The sequence below is a fragment of the Buteo buteo genome, chromosome 5 (assembly GCF_964188355.1).
Source record: "Buteo buteo chromosome 5, bButBut1.hap1.1, whole genome shotgun sequence".
Taxonomy (NCBI): domain Eukaryota; kingdom Metazoa; phylum Chordata; class Aves; order Accipitriformes; family Accipitridae; genus Buteo; species Buteo buteo.
The window spans coordinates 19,039,319-19,060,039 of NC_134175.1; the positions used below are offsets into that span (position 1 = coordinate 19,039,319).

The 20,721-nt window shown below is 37.0% G+C and overlaps 1 protein-coding gene across 2 annotated transcripts in view; it reads left to right on the forward strand.

Annotated features, from left to right (window-relative positions):
- PMS1 (PMS1 homolog 1, mismatch repair system component) overlaps positions 1 to 6,112 on the forward strand; it is a 48,415-nt gene extending 42,303 nt beyond the window's left edge. For both annotated transcript variants that reach the window (XM_075027982.1, XM_075027981.1), the window contains exons 12-13: positions 2,805 to 2,965; positions 5,672 to 6,112. In XM_075027982.1, coding sequence (XP_074884083.1) covers positions 2,805 to 2,965; positions 5,672 to 5,863 — 353 coding nt within the window. In that variant the 3' untranslated portion in view covers positions 5,864 to 6,112. The remainder of the gene's footprint in view (positions 1 to 2,804; positions 2,966 to 5,671) is intronic.
- The last annotated feature ends 14,609 nt before the right edge of the window (positions 6,113 to 20,721 follow it).

The window sequence follows — 20,721 nt, forward strand, 5'->3', positions numbered from 1 at the left end:
AAATAACCCACCTTCCTTGGTAATATAAACTGCCTCAGCTCTTGTAACCGACCAGTGGAAAATCATGCTGCTACTTAATTTCAGTTTGATTTTGACCATAGACTGGAAGATAGATAGTCCTATAGTATCACCTAATCTAGGTGGCATCTGGAAGAGAACAGTTTTTCCTGGCCATCAAGAAGGAATTATCCAAAGATGATTGTGAATGCTTTGTTTGGAAAGAGAAAGGGGAAATTTGTAGCAATGAGAAATCCACATTTTTAGTCAATTGAAAGCTAGTTTATTTGTTCATGGAAATGTTTTCCTTGGAAGTTGCAAAGCATTTTGTAGAAGCTACCATGGAAACTGCTTGAAGACTGCTGTTTGAATACTCAAACACTTTAACGTATATTTTGTCAAAAATTTCCAAGTACACTGAGGCTTGGACATCTGCTTATATCATCAAATGTTGCTGATATCGGAATTCCTGCAAAGACTTATAGATAAATATATGTTAATCAGCATGCAGTGGACATGCAATCAGCTTTGCAGTCTGAAGAATAGGCAGAAAAGGAGAATGACACACAAACAGAAATACCAAAGAAAACTTCTCTTAGCCAGGATTTGTATTGATTATTCTTATGTTAGACTCTTTAAAGCCCCCTTTGACTTTCAAATTAATGAACAGTATGGTGAAGTCAAATCTGGCTATCAAAATTTGCAGACAGGAAAATTGCTATTGGTAAAACTGAAGAGTATTGAGCATTAGCAGTCTCGATAGCAAGCATGTATGATTGGTTTACTGGATTTGCAAAAAAAAAAACAAAAACACACACAAAAAAAAAGTTTTGCAAATCCAGAACCTCACTGTCATCACATTTTAAGAGGAAACACTGGAAAAACAAATTTTCAAACTGAAAATCTTAACACTTGAAACTTAACAAAATTTTGTGTCCCATCTTTGGTAGCATATAGAGAGGTAATTCTTGAAGGTGGTCAAATAGACTAAGTTCTCATTTTAGAGAGAAAGCAGTATAATAAAATGGGTCTGGAACAGTTACTCAGATCTAGTCTTTCATTAAAGCAGAATTGGGATAAAATTGAAGATTGCTGAAGGAGATTAAAACCAGACTTTATCTTTTGCTCCTGTCTCTTACTGGCAGCTTTTCTCATGGGGAAATATTGGCGTAGTACATCATTTTATCTCACCTTTAATAACTGGCTAACTTTCAGATAAAAATTTTGCTTTAAGCTGAATCTGATCACAGGCTTACAGCAGTACATGAAAAATATGTCTGTTTTTGCTGGCCACGATTAGGGAAAGACAGCTTGAAAAAGAGAAGGAAGACAATGCTGGGTGAAAAAGGAAATAAAGTTTCAGATTTAAAGCAGTGTTAAATATGTAGCTGGAAGGAGGTTATGTGATTGGCAGTGGAGGGGGAGAGCTGTTCCCTGTATCAAAATTTGTACTCTGGTCAAAATATCTCTTGCCATGAAGCTTAAAAAGGCCCAACAGCATTATTTACCTGGTGACACACCCATATTTAGAAAAATTTTCAACCTGCACAGTCCTCCTGTCCATCTATGCTCTTATTTAATGACTGTCAAATAAGCAGTGCCTGGTCGTGGATAACAGTCTTGTTCTACTAGCTAACGAAAGTACATTGTGGTGACTTACATTGTATATATATTTTCTCTCTCTTCTGAGATCTTTCACATTGTTGTTTGGATTAAGAACATGAATGATCCCTTGTCACAGTTTATTAGTTTAATCTACTTTGTAGCAATCTATTTGTCTCTATCTTTTTTGACTTCGCAAAAACAATTGTGACTCAGGTTGAATGTAATTTATTCTACCTGGGGCCATTACACTAGAGTGGATTTATTTTCATTATGAATTAAATTCTTCCACACTCTCCTTGTGAAGCTCTTTACTTCGTAGACTTCTAGTGGAGAAAAAGGGAAGGTAGCCATGCGGGTTGGGTTGAGATTTCTGTGCACCCAGCATGAATGAGTTGGAGGAGCTTTGAAGGACTGCATAAGAATATGTGAGCCCGACCCCTAGAGAACTTGCTTCTGACTAGGAGCGGAAGAACAGTTAGCTGTGCAGTAGCCACTTCATTCAAATTTTTTGCAAGTAGTGTGAATAAGAAGTGAAATCTCTTACACCTCAAAGATTAGATAGATATTTTGTTGAGAAGGTTGTTTAAATGTTTCATTCATCATTCCTATTCAGAGTGGTACCCACTGCAGCAGTGATGTCATAAGAATGATAGTATCGAGTCTGTCACAAAGCCTTTAGTTATATGGGCTTGAGTTCTTTGTCTGCTATGGTAGGAGAAGAAAATGCTTTTTATTTCAGTAGAAGCTGAATTTGTTATGATAACATTTGAACTCTACAGATGTTTAAACCAATTACATGGGAAATAATGCCAACACACTGTTTTAATTTTTTTCAAACTAAATTGTCTTTTTTTACTAGCTTCTACTTTAATTTCATGTATGTTTAATTAAAGCAATGGAAGCTTTAATTAAAGCTATGCTGAAGACCGGGAATGCTGCAAAATGTTTTAAGCATTTAAACAGTGCCAGCTAGGATTTGACTTAAAATAAACTGAGACATTTGTGATGTGAATATGCACATATCATCATAATGGAAGTAAATGCTTTTCACTCCAAGAGAGGAGCAAAAAAAATTTCCTAATTGTATTGAATTTGTGAGACTAATTTACTAAGTGATTTTTATCAGTTTAATTTTCGCTGAATTGCTCCAGAATAGAAATCAAAACAGTGTATAAATTACTGTTTTGTTTTTGTATTTTCAGATGCTTCAGCTACAGAAAGTCATCTGGAGATAGAAGGGAAGGCGAATTGTCTGCCATATTATGGTATTTCTGATTTGAAAGAAATTCTGAATGCAGTAGTTAATGGAAATGCAAAGGAAGTATATGAATGTAGGCCTCTCAAAGTGATAAATTTCTTGGAGGTAAGACAGAAGTTTGCTTTTAAGTATTGGCCAGCTAAGCTTATAGTAAATCCTTAAACAGCTTGAAAATCTTTCTTCAGCTTTCTGTTTTAATTGATGTAGTTCTCTTCTAAACAGAAGTTACTTTTGTAAAGGAGAATGTCATATTCTCTCTGAGGTGTATGGGTTCTGCATTGCTTACCAAAATGATTCCATGAGGCATATCCAAAAACAGTTGTCCAATGTGATATAATACATGCTGAAAGCTGATGTTCACAAAGTGTTTCTGTATAGGCAGTTTTCAGACTAGAAATTTCTCCATGTTAGAATACAGAACTGCCATAAAATTGCTTTACAAAGTTTAGAAGGTAGTTGAATCCAGAATAATCATCAAGATTCAACTCCTTTATAAATAAATCTATGAAGAAGTTAGAAAATGATTTAAGGTAATAGTTTATGAAAAGTAGGCATTAATTGAAGCTTAATTCTCATGTAAACCTCAACAAGATGTACATCATGAAAATCAGAAGGTGCACCAGTTCCACTTAAAGAAGAAAAATTGCTATGATTCATTAAAAGAAAAGGCAAAGGTAGACAAATGGCAACTTTTTTTTGCCAGAAAAGCAAGCTGTCACTGGAATTAAGACACTGAAGTAAAAAATGAAGGCTCACATACAGTGAACCCCATATGCCTCTGCAAATGCTTGTGTTTAGTTAACATCAATAACTTCTGCAGTTAAAGGAAGCACATACTGACAACTACCATAGTCTTTGAAGTCCATTCTATTCAATGCAATAGTGACCAAGTTCTGCAGTGCGCTGACAGAGAGGAAACCATGTGTTCTTCACAAGCAGCCAGCATTATTAGTTGCCAGAAATACAGTACTTGAGTAAAAGAATCTTTAATCTGTTTTCTTACAGAAGATATTATGCAACAGTTGGAACTGGAAGGACTCTTGTTAATATTTGATATGCAAATAGATAAAATCATCCATCCAGAGATGATAATGGGCATGAAGTTTCAGACACTAATATATGGGCTACTAGTTAAAGCTGGAGTAACTATCAAATAGTAGTTTTCTATCACTTCTTGTCTAGATGTTTCACTAATGCTATCTTTAATCCCAGTTCTTAAGATCTCTGTTCAAAAAGGTTACCAAAATATATGTCAAGTCTCTTCTTACTTAACATTTACTAACATGCTTTCCTGAATCAGGCTACTTCAAAATGGGACCTAGGCATTTACACAGAATATGTGTTTTATCATTTAAACACTTATTACACAAATCTTTCCCTGTCTTTTTGGGGCAGTTAGTTTACAGCTGCCTTTGGAGCAAGTTATTCTGTTGTGTACTACTGAACCATTCTCAAGCACTCATGAAAGAAGCTGAAAGAAGAGATGAGTTAAGTGTTGAGAAAGGAATGGTTTGTAACTTGATTTGGAGGTGGAAGCTTTTCCTGTACTTAAAATACCCATCAGTCAGATTGAGTGGGATGGAGTTCGTTTACATAGAGATACACACACAAACGTGTGTATATATCTATATACAGATATATATATAGATATACAGACACATACATATAAAGGTATATATCAAGAGATTATCAAAGGAAGGCTTATTAAGAGCAAAGTTGATCCTGTGAGGAACTGTTAGAAAGAAGATACACGTGCAGCAGTAACAGTAGCTGGAAAATACATATTAACTAGGAAGTAATATGGCTTGCCATCATGAAAAAACCCACCTATAAATAAAAGTAAGCACTGAGGTTTTTGACCATTTGTGGGAGTAAACACTAGAAACACCATTCACTATTGTGTTCAGAATTGCAATTTATGATAAAAGTTTGATGTCTGCAGCATGTTTGCAACTTTTGCTGTCTTTTGGTAGACCCAGAAGAAGAGGGTAATGGTTAAAGCAGCAGCCTTCCTAGGTAGACAATAGTCCATAGTGATCTATTTTCCACTTGGAAGAGTGGGAGAAAATCCCAGACAAACAAAATTAGAAGATTCAGATTATAATGTTATGAACGCTGCTTCAGGCTTGTACAATGTAAAGGGAGATTGTATGCCACATCCGTTTCTGTCTAGGCAACTTTACTAAAGTACAGAAGAGACGGCAATGGCAGGAAGGCCCATCTTGGAGGAAGGAAACAAAAAACCTGACAACTTGGTTTTGAAGTTGCTTGATTCTTTGAGGATGGGTGCTTCAGTAATTCTGTTTAGCAGTCACTTCTGCTTTCTAGTATTGTGAGATGATGATGCAATAGACAATTGTTAATACAACATTAATCTAAAATTTCACTATAGTATTTTTAAAAGTTTGTTTAGCTGACTGTTTGACTTCATTTATGTTAGTTCTAAAGTTTGTGGTGTAGGATGTGTCTTGTGAACTGGTAAATATCTTCAGCTGATGCTGGTGCCAACGGGAAGCAAGATGTTCAGAAACACAAAGCATCTTGCAAAAGCGGACCCTAAAAGAAAAAGACAACATGACCAGCAGACTGACTGTGTGACTCCATTGTAGAAGTGTCATGAAATAACCAATAAGATATGTTTAGAGTTACATTTGGGTTTCTGGGATTCGGGATATTTTTCAGCAGAAAAAAGAAGAGTGACCTTTAAACAGTGAGTGCTTAATTCCTGCTTTCTGGTAGCCCCAGGTTAATGTGTTAAAAAGTGGTACTTTAAAACTATTGGGGTTTTGTTTTTGTTTTTCTTTTCCACAGGGAGAAGCAGTACGTTTAGCTCGGCAGCTGCCCTTCCATTTGTCAAGAGAAGATGTACAAAACACAATTTACAGGATGAAGCAACAGCTTGGAAAGGAAAATAAAGGCTGTGTTCATGGTCGTCCTTTTTTTCATCACTTAACAGATATTCCAGAAGTTGACAAGCAGAATTCCACAGAAATTATTCAGTAAATGGAACATTTTGTTTGGGATCATATTTCTCTTGCTTAATTTTGATCATTACTCTGTAATTTCAGCATGTTTTGTGCAAAGCTTTTGTATAATGACTTTTCATTATCATGTGCTTGCCTCCTAGAGACTTTTTTTTAACTTAAATTCAAATGCTGCTTGAAAACTGGAAATAAATACTGTAGAGAAACAATTCATCACTATTTTTTTTAAGAATTTATTAAAGAAATGTTCTCAACTGGTTTGATGCTCTTCTTACTGCTGCAGGTTTAGAAAATATCAGTATGCCAAAATTTTTTAGATGTGAAGTGGTTAGAAGTTGCTTTCATCGGAGCCTGACAAACTTTATTGTACTGACGACATGAGATGTTAATTTTCAAAGGAATGCCAGGTAGCTGTAGGTATTTAAATGTGGCATTGCCATATGCAGTTGTTATAGTTACATGTTTATAGTGATATATTTCTATTTGGAAACATTTAACTTGGCATAAATTAGTATTGAAGTCCTAGTGTCCAATCTCCAAAAAGCTTTTTTACACACTTGGAAAAGTGTGATTCTTAAATGTGTAGTACACTCTTAAAACTTTAGATCAACAAAAACTGGCTAATGACTTGAAAGATGAAGGGATGGAGCACAGGTTAGCACTGAAAGCAGATGCCAATATATGTGTGTTGGTACAATGCTATACACAAACTCTTTGGGGGTGGGAAACAAACTGTCCTCACTCAAGGAGAATATGGCATAACTAGGGCAAAGTCTGCCATATAAAGAGCTACTGATTCTGGTAAACTTGTTCATTCTCTTTCTACCAGAATGTTTACTCCTCTATCTCAAGTAGTAGCCTACTTCCATAAAGCTACCCAATTATGCCTTCTTTGCATAGCAGATGCAATGTCTCTGGAAGAGTATGTTGCAAAAGTTTCAAGAAAGATCACCTGAAAATTCTGTCCATCCCCGGTTGTTCTGTTGTTAGCAAATCTTGGCACTATGAAAATGTGGTGGTAAGACCTAGCTTTGTAGTGTTTCTGTGGCTGCTAGGTAAATGGTTGAAGGTTGCTGAAAGAGCTGAGTGCAAGCTAGTTCGTCGACAGCAATATTGGACTAGACAAGCAAATGTACAATCTGAAAATTTAAATTACTGATCTAGTGCTCTGTATCAAACAGTGCTGAACTGGTGAACTAAGTGAAGAAATCACATCACAGCAATACATGACAACTTATAAATTCTAAACTGGAAGGCAATGATTATGTTTTTATGCCATTGAAGTAAGTTTATCCTTTTCATAAAGAGCTGGGATGATCAGAGGGCACAAGCAGGATATCTTTCCAAACTTAACCAGTGAGCAAGGCACAAGATGAGAACGTCAGTGGAAAACTGGACACTTGTTGCCTGTAAATGTCACTCGGTGCAGAAGATGTGAATTTTTAGAATGGAAGTGAGAAGGTGGATGGAGACACAGGAAGGAGACGTGACTCTTGGCTCTGAGGGGGAAACAGGATCCCAGCCTTGCGGTGGATGCAGAAGGTTATAGTTTGTTTATTTTTATTCTTGTTTGGATACAAACTGTGAGAGTTTAGAGAGTAGCCATTACAGTGAGAAAAGCTAAAGGCAACCTGGAGAACTGAAATTTATCTCCAAACTAAGTTTGTCTGAACTTAAACGAATATGTGCGCCAGTTTTAGTCAGTTGCGAATATAACGTGTAGTCTTTAATGAGATGATTATTTGCTAGTTCTTTTCCAAAAGGTAAAGTAGCTGCATCCTAATTATACTCGAGCAAATGCTAGCATCTTTGGGAAGACTAGAGTCAACACCAAGTGCTTTCATATAACAGTACCATTGCACAGGACAAGTTGTTTAATAGGTATTCAGGCCCTAGTTTGAGGAGAAAAAGCGAGTGGTAAATTGGTACTCACAGGTGCCAAGGTGGGCTTAGTTGCTATGGTAGAAAATTAGCATCAAGAATTGCTGTGGGTGCGGGTGCACCAGGTTAGGCAGTTGGGAGTTGGGTCTTCCCTCCTTCCCTACTCCCCTCCCTCCTTCTCTCCTGGCTAGGTTTGCTGTCCTTCACCTCAGAGGGCTGCAGTGGATTTCTTCTTTAGGTACATGTATGTACAGTTTGTTTTCTGTTTCTCTGGGATATTGGGGGTTGTCTGTGTGGCTGGGTGCCAGTAGCGAGTGCTGTAGCACGGCTTCGGAGCTGTAAGTCTGGGTGTCTCCCCACCACAGTACTCATGGTTGGGAGTGCAAGTTGAAATTGTGAGGATACTGTGCTGGTGGGAGATGGCTTTAGAGAGGGTGAGTTTCTCCTTGCTTTATCCAGTGTGGATGGGAGGAAATGTTACTTTGTGTTTCTAGAGGTGCTCTTTCTTTTTCTAGAGATGCTTTTACTGATGCCTCTGGTGACGCATCCATTTTATGTTCCTTATTTAAACAGTAGAAGTACCCCATTTCTAGATTTACAAGTTTAAAAGAAGTCCAATGGTGCACTTGATTTAATCATTCCCAAAAAGGAAGGCACATCAACTTACTGCCGTTGCATCAGCACCTGGTGCCGCTCAGATGTGTCATTAGGTGACGAACCCCAGGAGGCTCTCTGGAGAGCGTGCACAGGCTGCCTGTCCTCGCAGTCCCCAGCTCTATGGGCTGTTTGAAAGGACAAGAAAACCTAAAATGTGTAATGATGAGTAGACTTCGTTACTGTTGTGCTTGACCTCTTACCTTGGAGGAAAAAGGAGTGGGGCAGGACCTGGCGCATGCATGTCCCAGCAGCAAGCAGACAGACTGCCATGTCGGTGTATCCCACACCTTGGACCCACGCAGCTCTTTCCACCACGAGTGGCCAAGTCGGGACATTTCGGGGGACTTCTAGTATTTGCACTGCCCTCTGCTGGCATTTTTATTTTCGTACAATTTTGGCCACTGAAAATGATGGGTAGGCAGGTCTGAGGACCATGAACGAGCACCATTCCTGCCTTCCTTTCAGCCAGCAGCAGGTCAAAGTGTTATTGCTTGTGATGCTTCTCATGGTGTGCACATTTGCCTTCCTAAAATATGCCTAGTGCAGGTAGCAGTGTTCCCTAAGTGATAATCAGGAGCTTTCCAGACTAAGGCATGATCTCGTAATAAAACTTACAAAACCTTTTGGTTGTACGTAGCTTTGTGTTTTTCAGAGGATCATTTGTACAGGTCAGTTTGGGCAGGTTCAGTTCTGGTGGTGTATTTGCAACTCCAGTGTCTGCCTTGGCCAAATTCTGAAAAGTTGCATATTATTTTAATAGAAAACCATTGAATATCAATTTTCTTTTTAAATACAGGAAAATCTTATTGAAAAAAGAATTCTTTTTCCTTGCATATAAATATGGGTATAAACATGCAATGGAGGTAGTGACTTTTACATGTTTCTTTTCTGAATGTACTAGGAAGCTTAATAATGAAGTTTCTGTTTCCTCTCAGTTAAGAAGTGTGTGTGTGTGAAGGGTTTTGGAGTATTTCTGGGGGGTTTTTTGTTCCTTTGGTATGAATAGTAGCAATTCAAATAATAGCAAAAACAGTAGAATGCTTGACTTATCTCAGGAGCATTTAGAAGTCATTGGCAACAGTAAAATCTGTATGATGTAATTTGTGATTTGTTAAAATGGATACTTCTTATGTATTTCCATATTCTAATATGGAATATTTAAAATATCTAGGAATAGAATCAATACTTCCAAGCAATACTCTATTTAGTTATACAAGCACCCATTCCTCGGTCTCAATTTATGCAATTGGTTTCATTCCTCCTCCTCCCCCCTTCCTCATATTTGTATTACTTTCATCAAAGTAAGCATCAAAGAGCAGCTTCTTAGGTTTTTGAAAGAGTTGTAATATTTGGTCTTCCGAGCTTGTTTTATCTTCTGTAAAGCAGGTCTAGTTTTGGTTTGGTTAGGGGGGTCTGGTTTGGTTTTGTTAAACTTATAATTCAAAATTTTTTTTTTGTCTGCAATAGCAGTATTGAAAGATTCTTGAATGTTTTCTTTCCTTTAACAGCATTTGACAGGCTGGGTTAGCAATTGAAAGAAACTTGAGGTACATCCATTTAATTTTGCAAATGGAAAGCTACCACAAGTAGCTTTTATTTTTTTTCTTCTCTCTAAGTATGGAGTATGATATCTGAAATTAAGGAGAGTATAAATGTGGAAATGTTAAATCTTTTGTTAATGGCTTCGAATTAAGCACACATTGTTGCAGATGATTTGGAGGACTTATTTAAAGTAAATATACAATTTCAAGCTCAATTATCATTCATAGTTTAACTGAACGTAGTGAGATATTAGGTCTGTGAATTTGATACAGTGTTACTTCATAATTACAATGCTTTTTTTACAGTAAATTTGATATAGAACAGTTGCTAAAGGAAAGCTGCTGAATAGTGTGACCAACCATTTTATGGGACACATCTGGTGCATTAGTTCAGGATGTGCACTGCAGAAGAACAGAGCCTTTTGCACAAAAAGAGAAGGAAGCTAACTCCACATGTATACGTTTTGTGAACATGCGGAGAGGTTAAACAATTACAAGTTAATTGTGTAAGCTAATAGGAGGGGTGTTCGTAATGTCATTTCAAAATAGCTAAGGAGGAAATGGAGGAGAATTATTGTTTTAAAATCTCAAATGAACAGTTTACACCTGTTAATGTTACATTTAGAACAGCTGTTTCTTTTATTATCAGTAAACAGATGCAGAAAGTAATGGAATGTTTTAAAGCAATATGTTAATCTTGTCTTCCACTACTGAACATTCTCACAATATCATGATTAAATATTAACTGTAATGCTGCTGTCATATGCAGTTACAGAATTCTTATTTTTTTAATCACTTTTGTATCTGAAGTTGTAAATGTTTATCCAGAGTTATTGTAGTCTTTCATCAACCCATCATAAGTCTTTTTGCACATCAGTAATTTTACTGATGATTTTATTGGGCTGAATTACTCAGCCAAAGGGACCCTGACTTCAGTTTTGCTGAAAAGTTATTTTGTAATTGTAATTTCCCCCTGAAATGAAACATGCTATATTTATAAGGGGAGAAAAAAATTGCTCTTGAGGACCCAGGCTAACCCACATTTTGTATGAACTCCATATGAAGTTGTTTGGTATGATAGGTGAAGCTTTGCCAGAGCATGCTCAGTTAGGTCCAGCACTGCATATTGGGATAGTACCAACGAGGTGGTACAGGAGAGGTTCTTGTTTAGTGCATGGAATTTTTTGTTTTATGACAATAATTTTGATCTTAGTTCATTTATTTTCTGTATGTCTTATGACAAATGTTTTGTGCTACTAAGGTTTTGAAATAAAGAACAGCTATGGTTCTGACAGCCTCTTTGAAAAAAATAAAACCCTCAAAACTGCAGATGCAATACCATGTGTACCTAGAAAAAAAACCACCAACTATTTAAAAACATTTAAAAATTAGTGCCTAAATTGACCTGAAGTTTTCTAGAAACCAGCACCTGCCACTCAGATGCTCAAAGGTGGCAGTAGTAGTTCTTCAACTAGAAAATATGTGTCTTGGTTTTAGAATTACAGTATCTGTAAATGTTCTTAAAAAATGTAGCATTTCAATGAAATAACGTGCGATTGTGGAGCATTACTAACTCAGCACTCCAAGAACGGAAGCGCAGAAGATTAATACTGTATAACTTGTTTGGCAGATTAGTTTTCAGGAAATGTAGAGACCAATGAATATGGCAGCTGCATTATTAAAATATTGTATTCAAGCCCAGGTCAAATTGTTCATTCATGCATGGAGTAACTCAGCATTAGTTGAATCATTACATTTTTTAGATATTTTAGATCACCAATATTTTTTGCTTCAGCACTTAAAATGCCTGTTTAATTTACAGTATTCACAAGGAGCAAACATTTTGACAGAGGAATGCTGTATGAAGCATTTATATGCGAGTGCTCACTTGTCAGGTCATTGCAGTAATAAAATGGCATTGGTAGAACTAAGGTTCTACCTTATTTCTAATGTCAGGACAGCCTATTTTTGGAGAAATTTAAAGAGGCTTAGTCAGGTAAAATTATCTTAGGTTGACATAAAATAACAAAGAGCTTATGTCTTTCCTTGTTCTTTTCTTGCCTGGTACTGTTTATGTTAGATAAATGAGAGAGAGTGTTCCTGATGAAAGGTAAGAGAATTTATTTTCTCAATTAAAAAAAAAGGGGGGGGGGCAAGAGGGATAAACCCTCTCATGTTCGTTAAGTAGCTTTAAAAAAAGTCCTGTCATCTCACTTCAGGAGAATGGAAAGGAAAATTCTTTTTTGAAATAGTTTGAGTTTATTTCATATAAAGTAGTTGTTGAAAGACAAATAGTTTCAGCTGGGAGGAGCAAATCTAGGTATGATTCTTGACAGTCTTGGCCAAAACTGACTAGTAGTAAATAGATTATTTCAAAGCAATGTGCTGTTGCATTTCTATTCTTCACTTAAGCAGGCAGAGTTTGACTGTTACTTAGTCAGTTAATATTCCTGACGTTCCCTGACAGCTTAGGTGTGTATAATTTAGAACAAGAGCCTGTTAATACTTACTAAGACACGTGAAACTATATACACGTAGTTCTAGAAAAACGTTCCCTCATCAGAAGGACTCATACAATTACTTCTCCCATAAGGTAGCCTCCTCCATTACAGAACATTTCCTTAATTGTTGCACTTAGAGCTTCACATTCAGTTTCAAAATCCCCTCTTTCAAAACTGCTTGCCCAAGATCCCATTGCCATTTAGGAGAGCCATACCTTTGAGCAACTGAAAATGCTGCCAGCTTCTTTAGGAAATGTGGATTTGAAATTCCAGTTTTCGTCTATGTCTGCAAATAAGTAAATGTGATTATGCATCAGCAGCAATAAAAGGGATACTGGCCTTTTAGAATAGTAGTATTTTATACTATTAGTGAGATTCACTGTAGAACCTGGAAACACTTAATAGTGTACCAACTGCTTATAGGTTATGGAGACTGAAGAAACAGCTCAATCGGCTTGAGCTGGATGCAGAGTTTACAGGGGGGAAAAACCCCAAACTCTGCAATTCAGCCAACATTGTTGCCTGTTTACTATGATGAGCACATACCTAATAGTTAATGGGTGGATGCAGTTTATTCTTGCCTAGTAATGAACTCCTTGTGGAGTCCTCAGGGCTGTATAATTTCTGACTCTATACTACTCAGAGTCATCAAAACTTATGCAGTTTTTCATTATTATTGTGTCCTGTTTCTTCTGAATTTGGATGCTTTATAGCAACAAAGTGTGTTGTTGAATTCTTTAATTAAGTAACGAAGGTTTCAAGCACCACTAGATTTTTTTCTTTTTGGAAAACCTGTATGGATGAAGAATTAGTAAGACTAAAATCAAGTCCATCTAAGGAAAGGCTGAAATGTTAAAATATATTGCAATAATAACTGTCTTGCCGGTTTTCTTCTGGTTGCCCGTCTAAGTCTTCTAACCATAGGTCAAAAATCTGGAGCAAGTATTTTGGCATAGCACAGTTTGTTGTAAGGAAGATTTAATAGCTTGTTATGTCCTACTTCTATAAACAGAAGTCATTTAGAGTTCAGCAGATATATTTAGAATCAGCATTTGTGCTGGTAGTTACAAGCTGAATAAAATAATCTTTGAAAAGCTCAATATACAGAAGGGAATATGCAAGTTCAAATTTACCTCACAACTAATTCTGTTTCAAGAGACTTGGGCATATTCACAAATACTAACCTGCAAAACTGGGAATCGCATTCACTATTTTATTTACAGATCTTTTTAATAATGAGTTGAAATGTTGAGTGCAAACTTTAATAGATTTAAGAGAGTTTCATGGTTACTGCTGTACACTAGGGTCTGCTCCTGCAGTCTTTACCCTGGCAAAACTCCCTAATCTTCATAGAGGAAGATTTCTCTGTCTCAAGGAGTGCAGTGTAAGGCCCAATAAAATGGACAGCCAGAAGCTCTGGAGAGGTCTTCTCTGCTTCAGGCTGGTTTGGGACTAAATATTAATAGTTTACATTGAGTGATTTGTAATCTCACCTGTGATTTGTTGACTTCAAGGTGTGCATAATATCTGAAAAACACAGGTGAAGTCAGTTTAAGATATGAGTTTTACAGCAAATAGTAAATTAAAACCATAGTGACCTTTTGGTCTTGCTGATCAAGTGCATAAAGATGTTCATCTGTTGGTCTGTACTAATCACAGTAACAGGGCTCTTGCTCAGGGGATAGCAGGCATGAGCAATACTCTTGTATACTTGTTCTTCTGCTGTGGTTTTTATTGAGGAAATTTTGCAATTAAAATGTTTATAGTCACACTTTGATGCAACGTTTGCATGTTCTGTTTTGGAAAAGATAGTAGTTCTTTTCTTTTGTGAAAAAGGGTTCACTCGGTGGTGCAAATAGACATCAGTGCCCTAGTTTAAATTTCAGTTGATATTTCTGCCCTGGTTGCTGGCACTGGCCACGTTGGTGTGAAGTCTGATAATTTCTACTGTACCATTTCTGGTACAGATATTGCCAAACACTCAGGAGTTTGAAAACTATTAATTAAAAGCATATTATATGTTGCACTTAAAAATCTTTTTCCTCCTGTATTTTAACACAAGAATAATCGTTGTCCTTTCTTCTATATTAAGTGTCCATGCTTTCAGCGTCACAAAAATTGTCACCCAATTGTGTGATCACCCCATCATTAAAGAAGTATCTTGCAAGGATTGTTTTGCAAGTAACTTAAACCCTTCATTTCATATTCTTATATCTAGACAGGACATTTTTCATTTTTTACCATGTTTGAATTTTGGTTGTTTCAATAAGCATCAGAGAAGTTTTCATGTAGGTGTATTTTTTTTAAATGTAATTTCTGAAGAGAGAAAACATGACTACTATTTTTTTTTCTTGTGTTAGAGATTATAAAATGATACTTCGCAGTGTTCATTGCTGTTCATCCAAGTGTCAGAAACGTGAAGTGGTAGTGAGAGTCATATTATGCCCCTTTGTGCCCTCATTAAACTGGCGTACTGAAAAGAGGACTGGCCATGTAGCTGGCTGTTAGCAAATCTGGGAACAGAACCTAACACGCTGATAGTGTTTCCCCACTTCAACTACATTGGAAGCCTACTTGTTGGGGAAAATGATAGGCTGGTACCAAATGATATATATGATGTGCAACACAAAAGATTTCCTGTTTTCAGTATATATGACGTGACCTGTGGGCTAACTGAAGAAAACATCACTGAGAAAGTGCTATATCTACATATACAAGTGTTCCTATTGATACGTTATTTTTCTAAGATTTTGCTGAGTAAAGCTATTTCCATACATAAGCGTTTTGGCCATCTGCAACTGCTTGTCAATGAGCCTGGTTTGAGAACACTGGTCGTAATTGTAACCTCAGGAATGTGTGACCAGCTCGCGGCCAGCTGTGCATGCCCTGACTTTTCCCAGGTGTTAAGATACATGGCCACTTTTGTTCACTTTAACCAATGGGGCAAAATACAGTCCTTGTTTTTCTCCACCTTGTATTAAACCTAAAAACTGCTGGGTTTTGTTATTTTTTTAATATGTCATAGCAAACAACTAGATGAAGTTATCCATGTTGTTTAATTATTAATTAATTAATGCAGTGCGCTGCATCTCTATGACAGTGTGTCATAGAGAAATAGAAAAATAGAGAAATACAAGAGAAATACTAAAAGGGTCCTCAGTATGCCGTGGTCTTGCTATAAATTAACAGTGCTGACCCTGCAAATTGCAAAAATGCTCTTTGTTGTTGTTGTTTGAAAAAGATTTTAGTTATGTTTCAATAGCATAGATATTTCTGCTGTTTAATCCTCTTCAGCCAGAGTGGGTTTAGCTACGTTTTCTAATCGGTTTTATTTTAATGATTCATTTCATGATCATAGGGACATTTACTAGCTGTCTTCTGCATGGGAGCCTAATTGGAACTACTCCTAAATCCAACCTGGAGCTGTCTGCATAGGGGGGGTTGTATTTTGTCTTTACCTGTGTAGCATTTTCTTTACTTGTGTAGCATTTTCTATATTCAAGGTGAGGCATAAATATCTTGAAAGCAATACATAGGAGTACAGGTCCCCTCCTTACAGGTGTTGGAGGGGGAGAACACTTCTAGTAATCATGAGGACAAAATTTCCTCCATGGCCTGTGACACTGTTAAGCAAAAAGCGAAAGCACGAGATTAACTTATGGACATGATAATTTGCACGGTGTGATTGTTATAAAGGAGTAAATCCACTTCTCAAGTCACTGCTGTTGGCTCTTATTCGCCAACAAGCTGACATGCTCTCCACGTAGTAGATATGGACAAGAAATGAGTTCGTAACTTAGACCGATTCTTTGTATGGTCAAAAAGACACACGTTATCCCTAAAAGTAACCTACCTATTTGGATCAATTTCCATGGAATGAACTCAGACCTTCAAGCAGAGCAGGTCAGTGTCTCCTGTAACAAGTTCATGAAGTATGCATTTCTGCCTTTTATGGTCTTTCAAAGACCTTGCACTGTTGGTTTTGGTGATCTTTGAATGTACTAAGGACACACAGATTCTAAACCAGCGCTGGGGTTTTCCTAAATGGTCAGAAGTCAGTGAGGGATGAGCACATGTGAAAACTTCGTATGCGCCTAAATGCTTTTCAAACTCTAGTTCTTAGGGACTCAGAAAAGCTCCTTTAATCTTCAAAGTCAGTGAAAAATTAGACTCCTAAACACTTGCTTAGCCCTTGAAAAATGTAGCAGAACTGTTTTGGGGGAGGAGGAGGGTATCACACCAATCCAGTGCTGAGAGCTGCTCAAACATAAACTTGTAGCAAGACAAGTTCTTTCCTTATGGCTGCAGTGATACTGAGCACTCTTGCATGACGGTCTTACATAAAAGTCTGAATGATGTGTTTTTTCAAGGGTGTTTTTGTAGTTAAAGTACTGGTCTGTGAATCCTCTTTACAAAGCAGGGACCGTCCACTCTTCACCAGAGCCCACAGGAGAGCTGATAAGACCTGGGATAAAACTGCATGCTCCAAGTAACTCATAAGTGATTTGTGCCTCTGACTGACATCTCTCCAGTGAAGACTCCCAGATATGTACCAGCGTTGTGAGATTCCTGTAACCACCGGTCTTCGGTATTTCCTGTGAAACTTAAACCTAATGTTCAAAATCTGCATCAGCACTGAACTATTCTGTCCTTTGTTTTCTGTTCGTCAAGGTGGCTTTTCTCATTAGCATAAATCACAAAGCTCCTGCAGCAGTAGCGTTGTCCGTATGATATACAGCATCTCTGTTGTGGCCAAGGGATATTTACAACCCAAAATGTTCTGCTTTGCTGGCTTTGGAGAGACTTTTCATTGTTTCTTCTTTCACAGTTTCCTGCATCCTAATGAGTAATTTGTGTTATAAGATGGAAAAAATAAGGGTCTTTAAGAGAAAATCATATAAAATACCATGATACTTTTATTATTTTTATGCATGTCTGATATGAACAAAATAAATTAGCCAAAGGCAAATAAAATGCACCCCTGTGGACATTCAGAAGTTTAAAAACAATGAAATAAAAATATCGGCAGTGCATTACATTAGACTATGGTAAAGAAGTTAAACGGTTCTGAATTGTGTGTAACCTAGTTGAAGAAATAAGATACTTCTGTGGGCTATGGATACATAACGTAAACAATTTCAAAGAGCGTTTGGCAGTCTCTTGGAATTTGCTCCAAATGCTTTCGGTTCAATGGGAGTGAAGAACTATGCTCCATTATAGCCTCACTTGATGTTTTATTTTGGAGGAAGGAAACTTGGAAGCAAGTCTACTTTTTTTTTTCATTGCTTAAAGATGACAACGGAAAAAAGATGAGCTGCATGCTCATATTGCTTCCTACCTCCTCATCTTTCATACTTTCATTGTTGCCTTTAACCTTCAGTCTTACTTAAGCAAAAAGAATTAAAATGCACACACATGTAGCTACTAACATAAGATACATTAATGAGTGTAATTGGTGACAACTGCTTGCTTCGTATATGAAAGAAACTGATCTGTAGAGATGCTTTAGTTTCCTGCTCTTTCTCAGAGGCTGCTCCTGGACAGGGAATAGGTGTTTCTGATGCTGTCTTCCTATCTGTGTATCTTTATAGTATTTCTTTGTTGTTATACCTGCTGAGATGACCTTGAGTGCTTTCTTTATGAGGACTTAGGACTCACAGGAGTAGGAAACATTTCCTTCCTGTACGGCTTTTGAAAGATCAGTAAGAATTGCTCTGATTCAGTGCAGCTTTCAATCACCTTGCCTTCTGCTGCATTTTCATCAGATATTGCAGACTAAGTAGTATTAATCTGCTTAGTAGTTGGGTGGAAACCGCAGGGAACGACTAGAAGTTGATTTTCCCCCGCTTCCTGTAGCGGCATATGAAACCAGTTCAGCAGAGCTGTTAGCCTTGCTCCTGAGGGCTAATATAAATTAAAGGTCCTGAGCACTAGGGGTTGTTAAAATTCTCATAGGGCTCTTTATAAGATGTTAACCCCCATGGTCTGGCCAGGCTCCAAACGGGGTAATTACATTCTTCCTACCTAAATTCCCCCTGCAATTGCAATTCGATGTGCTGGTATTCCTCACTTCCTCTCCTCTGCCATGCCCCGTGGAACAGTTGTTGCATTTCATCCCAGAGGTACTTGTTTTCAGTGACTGATGGAGTGATCTGTGTGTAGAGTCTATAAAGCATTTTAAGAGCCTTTTGGATGAAATATAATTTACGATGCTTAATTTTTTAATTATCTGCTGGTTAAAATGGACTAGGTTAATCTGAGCCCTGAATGCGTGTGAATTGTGTGCAGAGACCTGGAATGAGACAGTATCAACAGCTGTTCTCGTTCCCCATTGAACTTCTTCCCAGGGGCTCTTAGGTAGAAGAAGCAACAGACCAAACTAAAAAGATAGGAAGGCTTTCCTAAAGGGTTCATTACAAAATAGGAAGAATATGAACTATGTAGTAAGGCTAATGCGATTTTTGCCTCAGCTGAAGTACATATTGACGTGTATATGGGTACACACATATATATAAAATGTTCCTCTGCTTAGGGATTCTGTTGTAACCTTAAGAGCAGCATCTAAACACTTGTGTTCTTGAAGTTACTCTTTTCCTACCACTTCTTATGCTAGAAATGCCTTTTATTATAAAAACACTATAATTTTTATTAAAGATATTGCATACTAGTTGGAAGTAGACTACTTATCTATAAATTTACATGTTGCCTATAAGTAGAGAGATACAAAGTTAGTACTCAATGTTTAGCAAGGTAGTTAGGGAATATCTGTATGTGTCAAATACACAGAGACTTCAAATAGAGTGTTCTGTAAATATGGGGTTTGCTTATCATGTATCTGCAATAGGAATAGGATAAAGCAATGCTGGGGGACATCTTTGTGTTAGTTTAACATTAGTTTCTCTCTTCGCTTGGGGAGTGACTCATACTAAGCCTAGCTGTACTACATAGGAAATCTTTGTACAGATGCTAACCTGAATGAACTAAACTTTTATTTCCTGAGATCACTTAGTCTGGTCTGTTGTGTATGACAGGCCACTGCATTTCACTTGGTATTAGTGTCAAGCCTAAATATTTGTTTAGGTCAGATATTTCCCTCCTAGAACATCAGCACATAGGCTACAGGTAGAAACAAAAGATCACTGTTCGTCTGTGCAATAATGTCCTCACTAATTAAGTGAGATCTCTCGAGGTTATCTAAGCAGGTGAACTACTCACTATGCTGCAGGGAGAGTTGAAGATTTTGCAGGTGACTTGTCTGGTAGCACAAGAAATGTATTTCCAGTCCCAGATGGCAAAAATCAATATATGACCCTATGCAAGTGAATATGATGCACTACCTGAGCGGATTCTTAGTGTTACTTTCTGAGTCAGTACAGATCTCCGAGCATCTTGATCCCTGCATCAGCCAGTCGCTCTCTGATGCTTCTGAAGAAGGTTAAAAAAAGCAAAACCAACAAATCAAACTGAAAAAACCTCTTCTTTATGTAAATAAATAAATAAATAAATCTGTCTACTCTGATACAATAAGTTTGAAAGCCTGAAGCTTGAAATGTCCTTGCAAGGTCTTGTGTTTCAGTGAAAAACTGCACTATCATGAACATAAGAGATCTTTCTCTTTGACCTGTGATGAAAGCTGAAATAAATTTACTTAAATATTTGACACCAAATTTAGCTCAATGTGCTCTACTGCTTGTTGCTTAGAAAGGAGCTTATACTAACTACATAGCCAGATGTTAAAATGAGTTATGCCTATATAATCCCACTCAGTGTGGCTTTAATGGATTTTAACTTGGAATAGGAGATTTAGTTCTCTTGCATATGATCAATTTAGACATATTCTTACTTAAAAACAGTTTGTCATTTAGGATTGAAATAAGCTATTTGTATAGTTTTAGTACTGTAACCTTTAAGAATGTCCTTTAATTGCAATATATAATAGTAAATATTTGCATAAAATACAGCTGTGCTATGAAGCATTTCTCTTATGATCATTTATGGTTAACATTACCAATGCAGTTTAAAAATACGTATTACATATTACATTCATATTACAGAAGGAAATGTGTTCTTTTTAATTAGTTTATGTGTAAGTAAACATAAACAGCTTTATTCATACTGATGGTCTCTTAACAGGCACAAGAGCAATGTACTGTCTCTTGCCATCAACTCTCACATGCACTCATGTCTTCTAAGCATCCTAAAGTGTTTATATTCTTTTATTTGTTTGAGCTTTGGCAAATCGGCATCTTTTTACATTTTGTACTAGCTTCTGTGTCCATGAGACACAAATTCCTGGA